Source organism: Cucumis sativus, chromosome 6 (assembly GCF_000004075.3).
Source record: "Cucumis sativus cultivar 9930 chromosome 6, Cucumber_9930_V3, whole genome shotgun sequence".
Taxonomy (NCBI): domain Eukaryota; kingdom Viridiplantae; phylum Streptophyta; class Magnoliopsida; order Cucurbitales; family Cucurbitaceae; genus Cucumis; species Cucumis sativus.
The window spans coordinates 21,901,534-21,920,294 of NC_026660.2; the positions used below are offsets into that span (position 1 = coordinate 21,901,534).

General features: G+C 31.5%; 3 protein-coding genes across 6 annotated transcripts; all 3 read left to right on the forward strand.

Annotated features, from left to right (window-relative positions):
• Positions 1-2,844: 2,844 nt before the first annotated feature.
• LOC101203143 (uncharacterized protein At5g41620) lies at positions 2,845-6,612 on the forward strand. 3 transcript variants are annotated; one of them, XM_031887304.1, is made up of 4 exons: positions 2,845-3,118; positions 3,230-3,589; positions 3,676-3,810; positions 5,011-6,612. In XM_031887304.1, exons 2-4 carry the CDS (start codon positions 3,338-3,340, stop codon positions 6,331-6,333), a joined length of 1,710 nt encoding a protein of 569 aa, XP_031743164.1. In that variant the 5' UTR covers positions 2,845-3,118; positions 3,230-3,337; the 3' UTR covers positions 6,334-6,612. The 3 variants fall into 3 exon arrangements, with proteins under 3 accessions (XP_031743164.1, XP_031743163.1, XP_011657588.1); XM_031887303.1 differs by having other exon boundaries at positions 2,848-3,118; positions 3,225-3,589; XM_011659286.2 differs by lacking the exon at positions 2,845-3,118 and having other exon boundaries at positions 3,134-3,589.
• Positions 6,613-6,755: 143 nt separating this feature from the next.
• Positions 6,756-8,458, forward strand: LOC101203389 (NAC domain-containing protein 40). The gene is made up of 4 exons (XM_031887305.1): positions 6,756-7,276; positions 7,372-7,625; positions 7,701-7,976; positions 8,080-8,458. The coding sequence occupies exons 1-4, from the start codon at positions 7,087-7,089 to the stop codon at positions 8,365-8,367; spliced, it is 1,008 nt and encodes a 335-aa protein (XP_031743165.1). The 5' UTR covers positions 6,756-7,086; the 3' UTR covers positions 8,368-8,458.
• A 768-nt stretch (positions 8,459-9,226) lies between these two features.
• On the forward strand, positions 9,227-12,792 carry LOC116404563. 2 transcript variants are annotated; one of them, XM_031887307.1, is made up of 3 exons: positions 9,227-9,502; positions 9,590-9,760; positions 12,236-12,792. In XM_031887307.1, the coding sequence occupies exons 2-3, from the start codon at positions 9,599-9,601 to the stop codon at positions 12,395-12,397; spliced, it is 324 nt and encodes a 107-aa protein (XP_031743167.1). In that variant the 5' UTR covers positions 9,227-9,502; positions 9,590-9,598; the 3' UTR covers positions 12,398-12,792. The 2 variants fall into 2 exon arrangements, with proteins under 2 accessions (XP_031743167.1, XP_031743166.1); XM_031887306.1 differs by having other exon boundaries at positions 9,230-9,760.
• Positions 12,793-18,761: the final 5,969 nt, after the last annotated feature.

An 18,761-nucleotide genomic window follows, 5' to 3' on the forward strand; every position in this document is an offset into this window, starting at 1 on the left:
TGACATTAGAAAATAGATTAAAGGGAAGAAAAGAAGATTAGGTTAAGAAAGAAAAAAAAATACGTTGGAAGTTGTGATAGAATCTCAGTGGAAACCTCTCAACTTCATCACCTTCCTATCTGTTTGTAGTCTTCTGATCTTTTGCTGCTGTCCACCAAATAAATTAAACCATTAAAATGAATGAACTAACGTAACAACAAACACATAAGTCAATAACCTTTTTTAAAATTTGGATTTCTGGACTAATTTTATAGAACAAACCCTAATTTTTGTTCCTAAAACATTCGAATATTAAAGATAGGACGATGAGTTAAAACTAATGAGCTAGGTTGATACCGTGTAAGAGGAAGGTTTTGATAGGGTGAGAAAAGAGGGAATATGTTGAAAAGGTTGAGGGGGTTGAGAATAAAAAAGGGGTTTTGTAGGGACATGAAGAGAGGGTGATGGGAAGTATAGTGTGTGGGAATTAACATGATGTGTTGTGAGGAAAGGAACAAAAGAGAGAAAGTGGGGAGTGGAAGAGGAGGGGCCTATAAGTTTCTACTAAGTGTCACATTGTGGAAGGCAAGATTTGGGTGTTTTCTTATGGGGTTTTCTGTCTCAATCATCCATGATATTACCAACTATTTATTGCCTAACATATACACATTTCTCTCCTCCCTATTTGGGTCCTACTCCTCCCCTTCTCCCCCACTGCCCTCTTCAACTCTACCACACATTTTCCCCTACAAACATTTTATATTTTAATCCGGTTTACAGAATAGCACGTTCGAAAAATTCGTGGATCTCACACTCGATGATTGCTTACGAGAAGAAAATTCTTGACATCTTAATTAAAGAGACATCGGTGAAATTTCATATTGAAAATATTACGGTTGACCCTAGAATAATCTTTTTTTCTTGATGAATTAGACAACAAAAAGAATGGACAAAAGAAATAACATCAAAAGACATGAGAAAAACACAAACCCACTCAAAATAAGGATATAATAAATAAGAGAATTGATATTAACTTGCTCTTGCAATGCCTTGAATGCTAGGAAGTGAATCAAAAGAATCATCGTCAACCATAGAATAAAAGAAACATCACCTAGCTAGCTTAACCGCTAGGGTATTTGCTTTGTGAATTGAAAAGGAAACTTTAATGAGATTCAAGAGATATGTTGATCAACAAATCAATAACCACTAAGTAGCATGATCACTTAGACAATGATGAGGAGATCAAACACTAAAAGAGAAAATACAATATATTTTAATGCTATTTTTTCCATAATAATAATAATGTTAATCCTAATCCTAATATGTGTTTTAGATCTTGGATTATCTGTTAAAATAATAGATTAGAGACAGCATATAAAAGGAAATGAATTAAATTAATAAGAAGGGAGTTTGTCTCATGGGCTGGATGATATCAATGATTGATGCAATAGTATTATTATCTCATCATTCATTATCAATAGTGATATATAGAATTGTGGGACTCTTAATTAAAATATATATATATATGCATATAGTATTATTTCTTCATATTAAAAAATTAGAGAGACACATGTGTCTCTAATTTTTTAATATGAAGAAATAATATATATATATATATACACACACACATTAATTATATCCAATCCCAATTTTCTTTTGATTTACTTGTAGTTTACATATCATGAACAAATTAAATTTGAGTCTTGAGAGCCTTTAGAGTTTTTATTAGGACGGATACAAAAAAGTGAGATTAAAAGCAAAATCTAACCATTTTTATTTATATCACTCTAAATATTGGTTCAAAAGTACAAATTATAAAAATAAAAAATTTACATGGGTTTATAGTTTAGAGGAATCTTACCGATAGAATTTTAAAAAAACCAATCACAAATGTTATGGAAAAGAAAAATATTTAATAAAGAAAAAAAAAATTTAACAAAAATAGGTGTCAACATTGTAGACTTGACTTTTATCCCACATGATGTCACGTTTCACCCTTATTATCACATCACAAGAAGGAACTCATAAACCAATTTTCATATAAAATGTATAAATTTTGTTACTAATTTGGTAGTCTTTTTGCAATTAACGTAATAACGGTCACATCTTAATCAATTCTTTTACAATTTATGTATTTTTCACTTGATATATATATATATATTAAACTATGGTTGGATTAATAATTTTTTTATCATGTGTTTAACTCCATGTTTTTATGTTTTACAAATATATATATATATATATATATATATATATAAAAGTTAAAGTACTCCATGAAACAATGTGTAAAACCAACGGCAAAATGACATTAAATTTTGTAAGCAACAAAATTTCTAAATTCTACGACCATTTCAACACCTATTTTTATCATTTATTTATATTGTGAAGTTATTCTCAAAATAAAATTGTTATTTAGTTTGGTGTTTTTTAATAACAAAATGTATTTTAGAAAAGCATTTTTTTTTAATTCTAAAATTTTCTTCATAATTACCAAACATCCACTATAACAATAAGGGTAAGCTAATAAAAAAAAAAAAAAAACAAATGAACTACCTAAGTAAAGCTACAACAATCATAAACAGTTCTAATCAATTTGGCAATTTGGGGAATTCGATGGGTATATGAGAAAAGAGCTGTTTGCGCAAATATAGGAAATTGCAGGGATCTAATAGGCAAAAGAAAAAGAGTTTATTTATTTATTTATTATTTTTTAAAAAAAATTTAAATAAATAAATAAAAAAAGGAGAACATTCCAGCGGAGCTAAACGAGGAGTAAGGAGACAAGAATGTAAATACACAGAACCCAGTCAATATTCTATAATCCTTCCATTTACACATTCACTCCTCCCCCCCCTCTGCTCACGTGGCTTCCACGTCATCTTCATTTCCCCATTTCCTCATTTCCTCATTTCCTCATTTCCAATACCATTCTTTCTGTTTCTCTTTTCTTTTCCCATTCTCTCATTCAAACAAACCTTCTCCATCTCCATCTCCACCTCCTCCTCTCTTCTTTCTTCTTTCCTTTCTTTTCATATTTCTTTCAGTCAATACCCCAAAAGTAGAATCTTTATTATTTCTTTTTAATCTTCACTCAATTCAAGGATTACTGTTCCTCACTTCCCTTCTATATATCCAACCAGTAAGTAAACTCTTCATACATTTTCTACCATTTTTCTGTTTTTTTTTTTTTTTTTCCTTTTTGGATTTTGAAGTGTTGTTGTGATAAATAATGTCGTCATGGGCAGAGCAGAAAACAGAGAAGAAGAAATGTAAGATTAGAAAACGAGTGTGTTTATCATCCCCATCTTCTTCCACTTTCGTTCGTAAATACAGATTCAAGAAACCCCCCACTTGGAAAATGAGCACCAAATCCAAATCCCATTCTTCTAAGTTATCCACCACCGACGACATCGTTAACCGCTCGCCCTCCTGCTCTGTCAACAAAGGGAAAGAAGAAGAGGAAGGAGGAGGAGGAGGAGGCTCTGTTTCACGGATATTGAAGAAGAATTCGGAAGTTGTTGAAGACAAAAGTCGGGAATTGGTTTCGGAGATCTCCGAAACAAATTTATCAGATCCGGATCGGAGTGTGAAGAACACAAAAACAACAGAGGTGAGTTTTCGTTTTTTTTTTTTTTTTTTTGTTCTTCGTTAATTTGAAAAATGGGTCGTTGAGATTTGAGATAAATTAATTTGTAGAAAGATGAAATTGGTACCATGAAGAGAGTACATAGAAGAAGAAGGTCGGCGGCAACAGAACCTTGTTTAAGGATTGGAAATGGAGAAATGGTGGGTGGTTCGAATTTTCATGGAAATGACTGTTTAACAATGGAGGTACCATTCTTCCTTTCCACGAAATCATCATAATTCTTCTTCTTCTTCTTCTTCTCCTTCTTCTTTTTATTTATTTATTTGTTCAATCCAATCAATCATCAACCCATCACTTGCTTTGGTTGCTGTCATTTTCCACTTGTACTTCAGCAGCAACCTTTTTATGATTCCTTTCATTTTTTTAAAACAAAATTGATTTCTTCAAAAAATTTAATTTAAGAAAGAATCTTAAATGATTCATTATTATCATATTCCCCTAATCCCAATTATATGCTTGTTCCTTACTTACCATAAATAATACTTTTTCTAAAAAAATTAAATTCTTTGTTAAATTTACAAGTTATCCCAAATCCAAAATATTTGTAAATATAAAAAAAAATAGATCTAATTTCACTAATGCATTTTTGTAGTATTTATAATTTTGTTATACACTTAATTATTACCTTGTTATTGTCACTCATTGTATAATCATTTAAATTTAAAGAAAAATCATTTTAAACGAAAAAACTATTAAAAATAATATTCATGAAAACCTAAATTTAAAACCATTTTTTTCTCTATATTTGACTAACTTCAAAATTTGAACCAAATAGATTTTTTTTTCTTTTCAAAACAGGAAATATCAAATGAATTTCATTAGTGTGATTCTCTGTTTTTTTTCCACATGGTAACTTATTTTTAATTAATTTAAATATAGTAACTTTTTTTTCACAACATAGTGGGTATGATTTGATTAAATAATAAAATCAATTTGCTTGGTTTTTTTTATTAATTAAGAAAAGGGAAAAAGAAAACAAAATTGAACTTTTAAAATATAAAAAGAAAATATAGGGAGGAAGTTGAAAGTTAAAAAAAAAAAAAACAAATTCTAACCTTTTTCTTTTTGTCATATGTAACTTAAGTGTAATAAATCATATGAACAAAGAAGGCATTGTGATATGATGACCATTAAAAGCTGTCGCAGTATTCAAACTTCATTATAATGGTCCAATCCATTTTCATTATAGTTTTTGTTTTCTTATGTGATTTTTGACCTTATCATAAATTGTTCAAACCAACTCTTGTGCATGTACTATACGTTATAATAGTTGGGACTCAAAGTTTGTCAAGTGTGCAATAATTATCTCAAATCTTGATGAACTTTTTTGTTTTAATTGAATTTATGAACATACTAAAATGAATCTATCATGAATGGAAATGCAGATAGAGAATGGGAATGTGGAAAAGACGACACGTCGGAAAACAAAAACGACAGTTAAAACACGTTTAAAGGAGGTGAGCAATTGCCTAACAACGTCGAAGGAGCTTCTAAGAGTTCTACACCATATTTTGCTTCATGAAGACCATCTCCCATCCTCAACTTCATCTCTGATTTCCGCTCTTAAATCCGAGCTAGATCGAGCCAAGACCAGAGTCGACCATTTAATTAAGGATCAAACCTTCAATGTTGATGAGATCGAAGTCCTAAAAAGGCGATTAGCTGAGGAAAAAGCAGCGTGGAAATACAGGGAAAGAGCCAGATTTGGTAGCGCCATTAGTTCAATGGCAGAGGAAATGGAGATTGAGAAGAAACTTAGAAGACAAGCGGAGAGACTGAACAAAAGCATTGCAAAAGAACTTGCTGAAGCTAAAGTTTCAGTTTCAAAGGCAATGAAAGAAGTTGAAAGGGAAAAGAGAGCAAAGGAGATTTTAGAACAGATTTGTGAAGAACTAGCTAAAGGGATTGGAGAGGACAGAGCGGAATTCGAAGAACTGAAGAAAGAATCCGCAAAAGTTCGAGAAGAAGTCGAAAAAGAGAGGGAAATGCTTCATTTAGCAGATGTTCTAAGAGAGGAAAGAGTTCAGATGAAGTTATCGGAAGCGAAATATCAGTTTGAAGAGAAAAATGCCGCCGTGGAACGGCTGAAACATCAGCTCCAAGGCTATTTCGTCATCGGAAACGAAGAACAAAACGCAGGCGAGAATCGAGAGTATTCGTGCAATGAGTTTGAGAAAATCAAAGAGTTGGAAGCTTATTTGAAGAAAATAAATTTTGGGTCATGTCAAGATACTGAAAAAATGGGAAAGAAAGAAGAAAATGGAGATTGTTCAGATGAAGAAGAAGAAGAAGAAGAAGAAGAAGAAGAAAGTGATATGCATTCCATTGAACTTAATATGGATAACAACAACAAGAGTTATCGATGGAGTTTCGTGGAAAAGGCAGATAACAATCAAATTCAAATCAACAATGGACGAAAATCAGTTTCGGAGAAGATTCAATGGGGAAGTATTTGTTTGAATACATCTAACAATAATACCCATCAACAAAACTCAAACTCATTTGATTGGGATACATTTTCAGAGCTTTTTACACGAAAAAATTTGGAAGAACTTCATGATCAACTGGATGATGATGATGGTGGTGATAATCATCAAATTAAATCTGTCAAGTGCCTTAGAGACATTCTGTTTCCAGAATTAGAACAGAATCATAATGGGGTTATGAAAATGGATGATGAAGCTTCTTCAATGGTGAGGAAGGGATAATGATATCAATGATCAATATGGGAAAAAATTAGATATAAAAACTATTCTCTTAATTTGTTTTTCTTATTTTATTTTTCATGGGGAAGTACTTTGCTTAAAGAATATTTTCTTCTTTTTATATATTATATTCAATGTTTCAAAAGGGTTAATTTTGGTTAAAATTAAGAAAGAGAGGGGGATGTAAATAGAGTTGTATACAGCCAGATCAGAACCATGTCCAATATATTATATATGATACCATTTTTCAATTCTCCTGTTGTTTAAAGGAGATTGACGTTACAGAGATTTGAATCTTCAAACTCAAAGAAAGTAGTAGTAAGCTATCGATTTTCAAATCTTTGTTTTCTTTTTTTGTGTAAGTCTCAGTCTGAACCCAAAAGTGTACATGTTTGATTAAAATTTTGCAAAAGAGAACCAAATGGCCACTTTTTGAATTTACAAGCTTCTCGTGGCTAATACGTTCGGGGCCGGCAGAGAGGCAATGGCCACGTGATAGTCGAAGAAGCATGCGTAGGAGAAAGTGTAGAACGTGAAGCTTAGGCTCACTCGAATCCGAATACTGAACCAACCCATCAGCAGAAATAAAGCAAAGCATAACACCAAACACAAGATGGCTAATTAACCTAAGGTCGACGCCGGCGTCAAGAAGTTTCCTTTTTTTTCTCATTCCAAAGCCATAAAGAAACGAATTCCAATTACATTTTATCACACTCATTTTAACCAATACCAACGACAAAACAAGAATCCCAAAAAATGGGTGGAGTTTCAAGAGAAGCAGAGATGTCAATGGCAGCTCTGTCCATGTTCCCCGGCTTCAGATTTTCCCCTAAAGACGAAGAGTTAATTTTGTTTTACCTCAAGAAGAAACTCGAAGGCTCCGATGATAGCGTCGATGTCATTTCCGAGATCGAGATTTGTAAATTCGAGCCATGGGATTTGCCCGGTTAAACTCCTCTGCTCTGCTCTTCTCCTTTTCCTTCATTCCCATTTCACGATTTTCATATGGTAGTTTCTAAATTTGGGTTTTTTTGATAGCAGGGAAATCGAGAATTCCTTCAGAGAATGAGTGGTTCTTCTTCTCTCCGAGAGGAAGAAAGTACCCGAACGGAACACAGAACAAGAGAGCGACGGAATTGGGGTACTGGAAAGCCACCGGAAAAGAACGAAATGTGAAAACAGGGTCTGAGATTATTGGAACAAAAAGAACTCTGGTTTTTCATTTAGGACGTGCTCCAACCGGGGAAAGAACAGAGTGGATTATGCATGAATATTGCTTGAATGATAAATCCCAGGTCAATTTCAGAACTTCTGTTTCTGGGTTTTCTCTACTAATGTAATTAATTGCTATACAATCTATACCAATGCAGGATTCTAACTCCATGGTGGTTTGTCGTCTCCGGAAGAACAACGATTTTCGCCGAAACAATGCTGACAAGGCGACTTCTAGTAAAGTTCAAGCCGGTTCCGGCGAGGAAGGGGACGGCGGAATTGGAGAGAAGGTAGCGGGTGAAAGCGACAGGTTTTCGAAAAACTGCAGCAGTAGTTTAGGTTCTCATTCATTGGATCAAATTGATTCCGCCATTGAATCCAACCAAAAACAAACGTCGGATCCAGCGATTCATGAACCTCTCCGTCAGGAAAAGGTCAGCTTAATTCATCATCAGATTTCAGAGTTTCTTTTGTACAGATGAGTCTTATTGTGAATTCACTAATATAACTAACGGTAATGAATGTGAATATGTGAAGGGTAATGGTGGAGATGAAGAGTTGTATGCAGATTTATTGAAAGACGACATAATTACATTGGACGATAGCTTGTTATGTGCAACTCATAATCAAACTCCTGTAATTATGAACTTCTCAGAAGCAGAGAAATATACCCAATCACCTACACAAACAGAGATGAAGGCACTGTCTACTGTGGGAATCAAATTTAAGAAGCAAGAGCTTAACAAATTCCATATTAACATTGCAATTCCAATCTTTCTTCTCATTATATTTGTGGCTTGTGTTCATGTAGTAATTTGGTGGTAAGAGTAGCATGTTCGTTTATGACATTCGTTGTAACAAAATAATTATCATTACATATCTACTTATACATTATTTATTCCCTCTTCTTTGTATAGTTCAATTGTTACTCATCCTAATATGTATAACAGAAAAATGTAGGATATGTCTAAAAACACAAAAGATGAATAGAATGAATGAGAGAGTGAATCACTTGTTTGGGTTTGGCCCAATCTGCCACCTCGAACTCCACCTTAGTGGTCAATGTTGGTCTATAATGGTTACTTGCTTGATATCTATGTATATATTTCTTGTTCATTTCTAAAAATGGTCCATTCTCTTCCAATTTTTTCTTATAATTATTTGCGATATTATTTTAGTATAAGAGTTGTATTCTTAGATAGATTTAAAAAGTAGAAACAAGTTTTTTCAAAAATTGACATTGGAAAAACAAGAAATTTAGAGATGACGAAAGCATTGAGTATTGTTTCTTTCTCTAGCTTGTCATTCCCTCCTCTTGATTCTTCCTCAATTACAACTTCAATAATCTTTTTTCTTTTAATTTTTTCCTTCATTAGAATTCTTTCTTCTAGCTTCTTTTCCTCTCCTTTTTGCCTCTTGCTTTTTGGTAGCACCCATTCATTTGTTGATTTGGATCGATAGGAAGAAGAAGAGGAGGGATAGTGTGGTTGCTTCTTCCTTCTCCCTCTTACTCATATTTTCTCTCCATTCTCTTTCTTCTTATTTGCTATTTAAAAAAAAAAAAACCACAAAAATATTTATTTAATATTCATAAATTGAAAGTAAAATATAAGAATATTGGAGATGATATTATTTGTAAAAGTAAATGTAAATAGCAATGAGTTGGGTGAGTTAGTGGTAGTGCGCGTGTTTAAAGAAGCGCGTCTCATAGTTTGTCGGTGAGGTCGTTCGTACTTCGCAATGGGTGCAACTTCTCAAACTCTCAAAGCAAGCCGTTTACCATATTCCAATCCTCTTCCACAAACCGATTTAGACTACAATCAAATCTCCTATTAACCATCTTCCCCTTCCTTCATTATCAAGCAATCCACAACTGTTCTCTTCACCTCCTCAACCCCTTTCTCATTCACTATCTTACGCCAACTTTTATCATGAACTTAGGGTTTTCTCTTCATTAAAAGTAACTTCCTCCTTCTCATTTCCTAACTTCAATTCATCCCAATTCCATCCTTTTTTGGGCTTTCTCTCACTGGGTTTATTGTTTCAGCCTTTTCTAATGATGTCCAGATCCATGTTACTTGTGTTTTTGTTCGTTATTCTCATTATCACTTCGCAGTTCGAGTGGAGGCAACAACTAGTACCTGAGGTTGACTCCACGGTGAACTCCCAGAAGCAGCAGCAGCAGATATCAACGAGGGAAGAAGCAGTTAAGGAGAAGGTAATAAGTCCTCTATTAATTACATTATCAACCAATCGAATTTGTACTTGTGCTTATAATTTATTAGGGTCTAAATTGAATTAGTGTTGAATGTCCGTATGATATTTGTGAAGAAAACTGAATGATTAGTTCACAGGCGCATAGAGATGTGGAGGTGTGTCCATCATGCTAGATTCAGGGTGTAGGGTACTTGCTAAATATGTAATCAAGTGATTTCTTCCTTGGGTATGGTTACAGATGGCATGTTGGGTAGTGTATGTCTGGTACATATAGGAGCTAAGTAGAGCTATAGAAGAGGAATGAGTTATCAATAAATTTAACTTGGGAAGTTTAAGGAGTTCTTGGATAGGATAGTGGGTCAGTAATGCATTATTCATGCTCCCATTATGAGTTTCATTGCCTCCTTTACTTTTTCTGTTTAAAAGTAAAAAGAAAAAGGATTCTAGCGGAGTGATATTTAGTTTTCGGGACTTGACCCTATGTAAAATGCATCTATTTCCTTTATGTGTGATGCACTAGAAATAAAATAGTAATCTAACTGATACTCTTGGCAAGGTCTGACCAATAAACATTTTGATGATTTAATATAGACATGGTATGGCAATAAGTTTAACAATTTACCCTTTGCTGTGGAAATTACATCTGACTTGAAGCAGCAATTGTAACTATTGTCAATGTAATACGTGATTTTTTCCGTGGAATTGCCTAAAAGATATGGAGAATTCACTACATATGTGAATATTATGAATCGGTGTTTCTAATTGTTATATTTTGATTATTGCCAAGCCACTCTCTGTGCTCATGTTTGAAGAAAATATCTCTGTTACCGTTAGTGCTGTCTCATGTCCTTTTCTAAACTACCTTTCTTGTAGATGTTACCTTTAATTTTATGGCATTGAAAGCTTGGTTAGTCCTAGGTAGAGTGTAGCTTTTGAGTAGGAAAGGATTTTCCACACAGTTGCTTGAAAACTATCCAAATTCTATCACATTGACCTGAAATAAGACAATTTAAGCTTTCCTAGGTTTGGATTATTTTGTGTTTTTGGCCTAAGGGCCTAAGGGCCTAAGGCTCTTGAAGTAAAAATATTATGTTGTTTTCTTCTTAAGGATAGACTTGGGGTAAAAATATGATAGGACCCTAATAGTGAGAGTGTATTCACGAAGGAATAAGAAGAGGAAGGAAAAGGGTGACTGAGAGTTAGTTAGTAATTTGGTTTGGTGTGGGCCCTTAGGAATATTGATTGTTAATTTGTTAGGAAGGGCTGAGTAAGTTTGTTATTTTTAGAATATCTCTTTGTTGTTAGGGATGGGCTTCTTTTTGCTCTATAGAGAATTGTGGAGATCGGAAGCCCTCAAATCTTCTCCTGCCGTTGATAAATAAAATTGAGGCCGAGGCCTATCAAAATATTTATCAGTAGATTGTCAAATGAAAGCTTAAATGATATTTACCCGACAATCAAGTTAAATTGCACTGAATTATGAGGCCAGTTAAATGGGTCCTCATCTGTAAGTGAGCCAATTTTTTCTCTCTGCCTTCCAAAAAGTTATAAGTTTCTTTTTGAATCTCTTGTATGATCCAAATTTGTGTTTATTCAAATCGACAGATGAGGCCCTTAAGGTTATATAAAATTTAAAACTTCCTTCCTTTTTTGAATGTTAAAAAATTCCCCTTTGAGCACTCCTTTTGAAGAAATTGACAGAACCATGAAATTTTTGTATCTTATAGTTTTATTATTATTATCTTTTCAGATTTGTTTTGAAGTATACGTTTCTGTTTCATAAAGTTATTAAGGAGTTGATCAGGAGCAGCATTTTAGTTTAGACTTTAGAGGGGTGGAAAAGTAATCTGGCCTTAAGTAAATCATAAGCATCTTTTTAGCCAGCAGGCGTTTGGATAATTAAGCACTTTCTGTTTAAGGATAGACTTAGCTTGACGACTTCTCCACACAATGTTCGATAGAAGACAACCACGGGGTGCCTGTTTGGGTCAGAAACAGAACAATGTAACTATAAAAAGAATAAGGATCAGTTATATTGGTCGAAACTTGAAAGGCACAGAATTTTTCAACCAGATAAAAGAGAATCATTAATGACTATTTTTATCTTCCTCTGGATTGTACCTGACATTGATTTGGAATTCGAGATAAACAATGTTGGTTCCTGATGGGATGATAAGTTACAGTAATTCAAAAGCCTGTCAGTTGGTATGACAAAACTCACTAACTAGTAAATTTCACAGGGAAATGTCATACCAATCCCAAATTTTATTGCTTGGAATTTGTCTACGTGCCTCCATTTTAAATGGAGAGTAGAGTATGACATCAAAAGCGATCATGGGGATCCTTGTTTACTTCCCAGATAGACAACTCAAGTCCTGCCTTTTATTTCCCTTTATTGTCTGAGCATTGTTTTCTTCATTGTGGTACTCTGCTACTTTTTAATTTTTTACACCTATTGTTTTGAATTGGTATGTAGATATTGTTATCACAAGAAAGGAATATCCAGAGGCTCAATGAAGTTGTACGAAGCCTCCGACAACAGTTGCAGCAGTGTAGAGGCAGGAACATTACAAATGGTACAGCTCTACTGAGTGCACATATTCTCGAGCTCGAACGACTTCATGTATTAGAGGACTGATGCAAGGACGCCGCCATGGCCAACAACAAATTGCTAGCTCATCTGTTAACTGTTTTCAGTATGGTTTTTTCTTTGGAAAAACTATGGCAGGGATAGTGGATCATCCCCTCAACCTTTAGAGAGGAAGTTGTGTCAGTTACTGTTGAGGTAAGTTCACTTTGGAGGTATGAGCCTTTTCATGTGTAGATATATCACCTGTGTTCATAATTGTTTGACATCTTATTATTGGCTGTGGATAAAAGAATTCCACCAATCATGAAATTTAATTATCCTACCAAGGTAGGTTTTTCTGTTCCCGGAAGATGAGAGGTATGTTATGTACTATGTACTTCTCAAATTCAATCTCAATCTCAATCTCAATCATGGCTTATCATTAAGCCGTATTTAGGATTTTACAATACCGCAAAAGCAAAACAAGTATAGTAATTCAAATAATCATCTATTGGAATATAGAATGCCTCTAAAACAAACGGGTCGAGCATGAGTAGTATCGAGGTGGCCGGTTACCTTGTTTCTTCCCCAACCAATTACGCCCAACGGTATTGTTGAAAATTTTCATCTTTTTTCTTCCAATGTTAAGGTCTAAAGGCATACTAAGTTTTTAAATTAAATTACTTTCACCTATGTTTCCACTAAAATGCGGTAATTTATTGTTGAGACTTTTATTTCAACATACCATTTTGTCAAAGCAAAATTATTGTACTCTCCTATTTTTACTACTCTTATGTTTCTTCCTTTTAGGCTATGTATATTCATAGCACTTCATTATTATTATTATTATTATAATTATTATTTGATCTTTTTAACTGTTTAAAATTGTTTGTTTTTATCTTACAATATCTTACTATTCTTTAAATATATCACTAGATGTTAAGAGAACACTAGTATGTAAATTGAAGTGGGTATTCTTTTTTAGGTGCCAATTATTAGTGCAACTTCTGAATTATTGTGTCTATATAACAATAATATGTAGAAGTAAGAAATTGGTGTAAGTCCGTACACACAATGATGTTTGTCCAAGTTAAGTTTCGCAACAAGGTTCAATATTTTTCTATTATGCTTTTCATTCATGTTAAAGACATAAGTACATTTTCATACTAAACTAAATATTTATAAAATATAATAAAATTTTACCTTCCATTGATAGATAATTACATTAACAGACGTGGATTGGTTTCTCTAAATTTTTATAGACAATCAATCAAACACAACAATTTCATTTAGAGATATAATATTCTTACACATTCTTCGTTTTTAAATATCAATAAAACTTTAAACCAAACAAGTATGCGAGGAAACACGTGGCAAGCAATGAAGCAAGTTCCAATTTAATGTAGTGTGGAGCATGGACAACCATCAACATTATTTGATATATATATATATATATATATATACATATATTTGTGTGTGTATATATTTTTTGTTCTTTTATCTTTGAAAGAGGAAATGAAAATATAAATGCAAAATTTCTTTTATGCAGTTTTGTCAGTAAAATGAGACACCCACTGAGCTACCCATCACTTCATTTCACCTTTCTCCTCCTTCTTTCCTTAAAATGGCTTGGGGACCCTCACAATTAACCACACCTCTCCCTTTCATTTTTCTTTTTTTAAATTCATACATTTATCTCTCTTCCTACAATTCAATGCTTTTGTTAAATCTGCATCATAATTATTAAATAAAACATAAACAATAATTTTACGTTAGAACAGTTCTTTTCATTAAAAAAACAAATTAATTATTGAATATCAATTCAAACCAATATATGGATGATTATTGTTATGATGTCATAGAATTTTAAATGTGAATATATTATTGCCAAAAATATCAGTGATATTTAATGTAATAAGAAATGTGGTGTCTTCACAATACAAACTAAATAACATTATGATTTTATGAATATAGTAAATACCATATATGGTATAAATAGGTAAAATAATAATAATAATAATAATAATAATAATAAAGAAATGAAATATTACAAGAAAATGTCAAAATCATATTTTTGGAAAAAAGAGAGACAAAAAAGTACATCGAACCATTTTACCGACAATATATATATATATATAGAGAGAGAGTTTTCAAATATGAAAACAAACTTAATTTTAATATATATATTATAAAATAATATGAACTATGAAAAATGGAAAGAGATGCTAGTTTTGATATTCCATTCAAAGTTCATATGAGAAGGAACTAAACTACACTGTCAAAATTGTATCTTTCTTTTTAATGATATTATATTCCAAACAAATAGGAGATTCAAAGTTGTAATTAATTAAGATAAGATTTACTATATTATGAAACCGGAAACTTTAGATATGTGAATGAAGTTCAAGCTTTGGTTGATTTTGTTAGAGATTTCTATTTTAACAGTTTATCTTTGGATGACTAACCTTAGTTGAAATTTACATTTTTTTTTTATATATATTATTTTGGTTCATTCATCTTTATGACTAAAAAGCATACTCCATGCATGCTTTAACTTCTAATTGATACCGTACATTATTAAACGAACTCACTTTATTGAACATAAAAGCTTAGTGAGTGGTTCATATTGATTATATATATATCTCGTGATAGTTTTATATAGTTATTTGATTTTGGTATATGCAAATATAACAAAATAATATAGGTTAAATTGAATAAAGAAGAGAGAGAAAATAGGGGAGAGGGGTTTAGGGTTTGTTAGATGATAGAGAGATGGGAATAAATTGTAGAGTGAAAGAGAGGAATTAAAAAAGAGAGAGATAGTATTCATATTCATATACAGCGCTACTCACTCTCTCTATTCGTACTCTTTTATATTAATATTCTTTCCTCCTAAAAACCTCAGGTAGATATATGTCTTTATTATCTCTCTCTCCATTTCCTCTATCTCTCTTTTCTTATACTATTACTCATTCTTAACTTTCATTTCATTTCTCTCCAGACCTTAATTAATTACTTCTACCACCACCTGTATAACCACATTTGAATTACTCTATTTACCGGATATCCTAGCATTTAGAGATTCTCAAGCATTCTAGGATGTCCAGACGAAGGGCATTTGAAGAGTTTTGGATATTTTTCTCAAACAATCAGATAATTTCTTAGTTGAAGTCATTCTCTACCTTTTACATTTTTTACTTATTTATTTATTATATAATTAACTATGGAACCATTTATATATGGTAATTCTTATTATTTTAACAAAATATTCAAATTTAAATTCATACTTATTTTATAAAAGCCTTAATTTACGATAATATTACATTGTTGAGGAAAATAATATACATATATATATAATACACACCACATTCATTTTTAAAAAAATCAATTGATAAAAACAAATGTTATTATATAAGTTTAAGACATTCTTGATTAAAAATCTTATAAAACAAACGTATATATTCAAAAATATTTAGGTAATCTACATCGATAATTTCATATATATATGTATGATAGAAGCCATATAATTAGATTTCAATCTACATCCTAAAAAGAGGTTACTGTTGGAGTAGCTTTTACAATTTATTGTTAACTGAAAGTTGTATTAATTAAAAACTCGTATGTATTAATTCACAAAGAAAAAAAATCAGATTAGCATGGATTAACATAGCTATCGGTAATAGCTTAATTGCATCACTAATAACATAATATATATATCTATATGATACTTTCTATCTCTAACCATCGTAACTTTTGTTGAAATAAATTATTGATTTTAAATTATCAAATTATTAGATACGATATCATTAATAGAAGTCACCACCCACATTTTAAAATAAAAATAAAAATAAATAAGCCTATTTAGAGAAAAAAAAGAAAGGCTATAAAATAAACAAACACCTGAAGAATATATGTTTTTCTTTATTAATTAATACATAAGCTCAAATAAACCTATAAAAAGGGTAACCCTTTCTAAATATACTTATTAAACTAGCATAAGACGAAGATATATGATATATAGTTTTAATTAATGTAAATGTGTATAGTACATATTAAAATTTATGATCGTAACCAACACCAAATATATTAAAACCTTAGGTTTGAGTATTTAATTTCATACACACACTATATATATAACGAATACCAACGGTATGAAATTGGACCACAGTACGTTATAACTTTTAATCATGATGTCTTCACAGATTAAGCTATCCAATGTGCTTTAAATTCACCTAAATTCTAGCTGATTATTATTTCATTTTGGTTGAGATATATCAAAATTTGCAATAAATATTATGAATATGTATGCAAATAATTAGATGAGAGTATAATGTAAATGTAGTGAGGGAGTGTAATATTTAATATTGATGAGAGTGGTGAATATGAATAATTGCTCTATTGCAACCACCTCAATGCATATAGCAAATATAGTAATAGATCATATGGGGATATGGTTAATAAAAATGTGAATCCAATTATTCACAATACTCCCAGCTACTGCATGCCTACTTCTTAATAATTTTATTCTTCAACCTTTTTTCGTTTTCTTTTTGTCTTTTACTCGAAAATATATATCTTAATTGGTCGATCTACCTTTTGTTTCATTTTATTTGAAAACAAAAATGATACCCAGAATTATTGTCGATGACGATGACGATGACGACGATATTAAAATTTTCAATCTTATGAAAATGTTGAAAATGTACTTTTGAATATTTAAATTAATAAACCAATATTGTTTGGGGTTAAAATTGTGTTATTATTTGTATCATATATTTTTCCTATTACTTATTTTTGTTTTTTTTTCTTTCAGTAGATTTGAAAAAAATAATTAAAAAAAAATTAGACTCCTAGTTCAAATTTATTATTTTTAAAAAGAAAAAGCAAAAAACAAGTCATGCCCGTGCAATCTTAAAAGTATGGATGCATCGTTTAATGCCCTAAGTCTAGAACTCATAATTCGAATATTTAACATTCCACTCCATTTTCTTGCGACCGGTCTGGTAACATTATCCTTATTTGTATAACCAATATGAGTTCTTTCACCATACTCATATGCATACTAAGAAAATTTCGAAAAGATCACCCAACCATAGAATTGTTCGAGTTAAGCATGCTTAACTTCGTGGAGTTCGTATGATCGAACCCATTGAAAAGGAAAGTAACCTTATTGGTTATAGATAGTAACTTTTAATTTTTTTAAAATCTTTCTTAACCTTACTTTCATGTCCTTAAAATAATTTCTCTAATTTACACTGATATTAGTTCAGTCATATCCCTCTCCCAAACTCATAACATTACACATCATATATATATAACTAATGCACGCTTGATATGCACAATACACTTAAATAACTTTAATTTAATATATATCTTCAATAAACTACGTACCAATATACAGTTTATATATACTAAAAAATATCATATCTACAAAATGAAAAAAACGTATCAGGTCTTACACACTTTAAATATTCTATTCTATTCATTTTGATGCTTTGGAATAATTGAATTGACTAAAGGGTAGTCCATATTTTTGTTTTGAAAGGAATATGTATATATATATATATATATATATATATATATATATATATATATATATATATATATATATATATATAATGAAGGAGCATGTTAAATAATAGTAGTTGTTTAGAGGGTACCCCCCATTTCACCCCACTCTATTGCCGGCCCACCCCCTATATCATACTATTACTTCCATTTTACTGCCCCTCTCTATTCCATCCCTTAATTACCCTAAATCAATCTACCACCCTACCTAAATTTATATAATTTCCTCCCCTAAACTATAAAATTTCAATTCTCTTTTAATTTCTTCTAATCTAATGTAAATACCAAACATGAATTGTCACACCAATAATGAACACACACACTAAATTTTACATCTTGACCAATAAGTCACATCAGGAGGAAAAAGACAGCATCATGCATGACTCGGCCTCCTACTAAAGGTAAATGATATAGATAACAAAACCCTACATTACATATTTTACCTTAGATAATTTTATTTGACAGCTGAGTGAAAGTTTGTAGGGAAGTTAGTAAAAGATGTGGCAAGATGGGTATAATATGGTACACATGTGAGAGGCAATTCAACCACATCTGGCTGCAGATAACACACATTCCGAAATATATATATAGCTTAGGTTAAAAAGAGGGTCCAAAGAATAAAGTTGTTTTTACCCCATTTTGAAAAGGATGAAATGAATTCGTATTTGAGATAACTTATCTTTAAATATTGAGGCAAAACACACAGCTCACAGGTCCCATAAGGTACCATACAATTCTATGTTTTATTGTTCATTGTAACCAAACGGTACTCTTTTTTTGGACATTATTTTCTTTCGCTTTCCATTTCAGTATTTTTTATTTATTTATCGGTGGTCACAAATTATTTACATTTACATACTGAAAT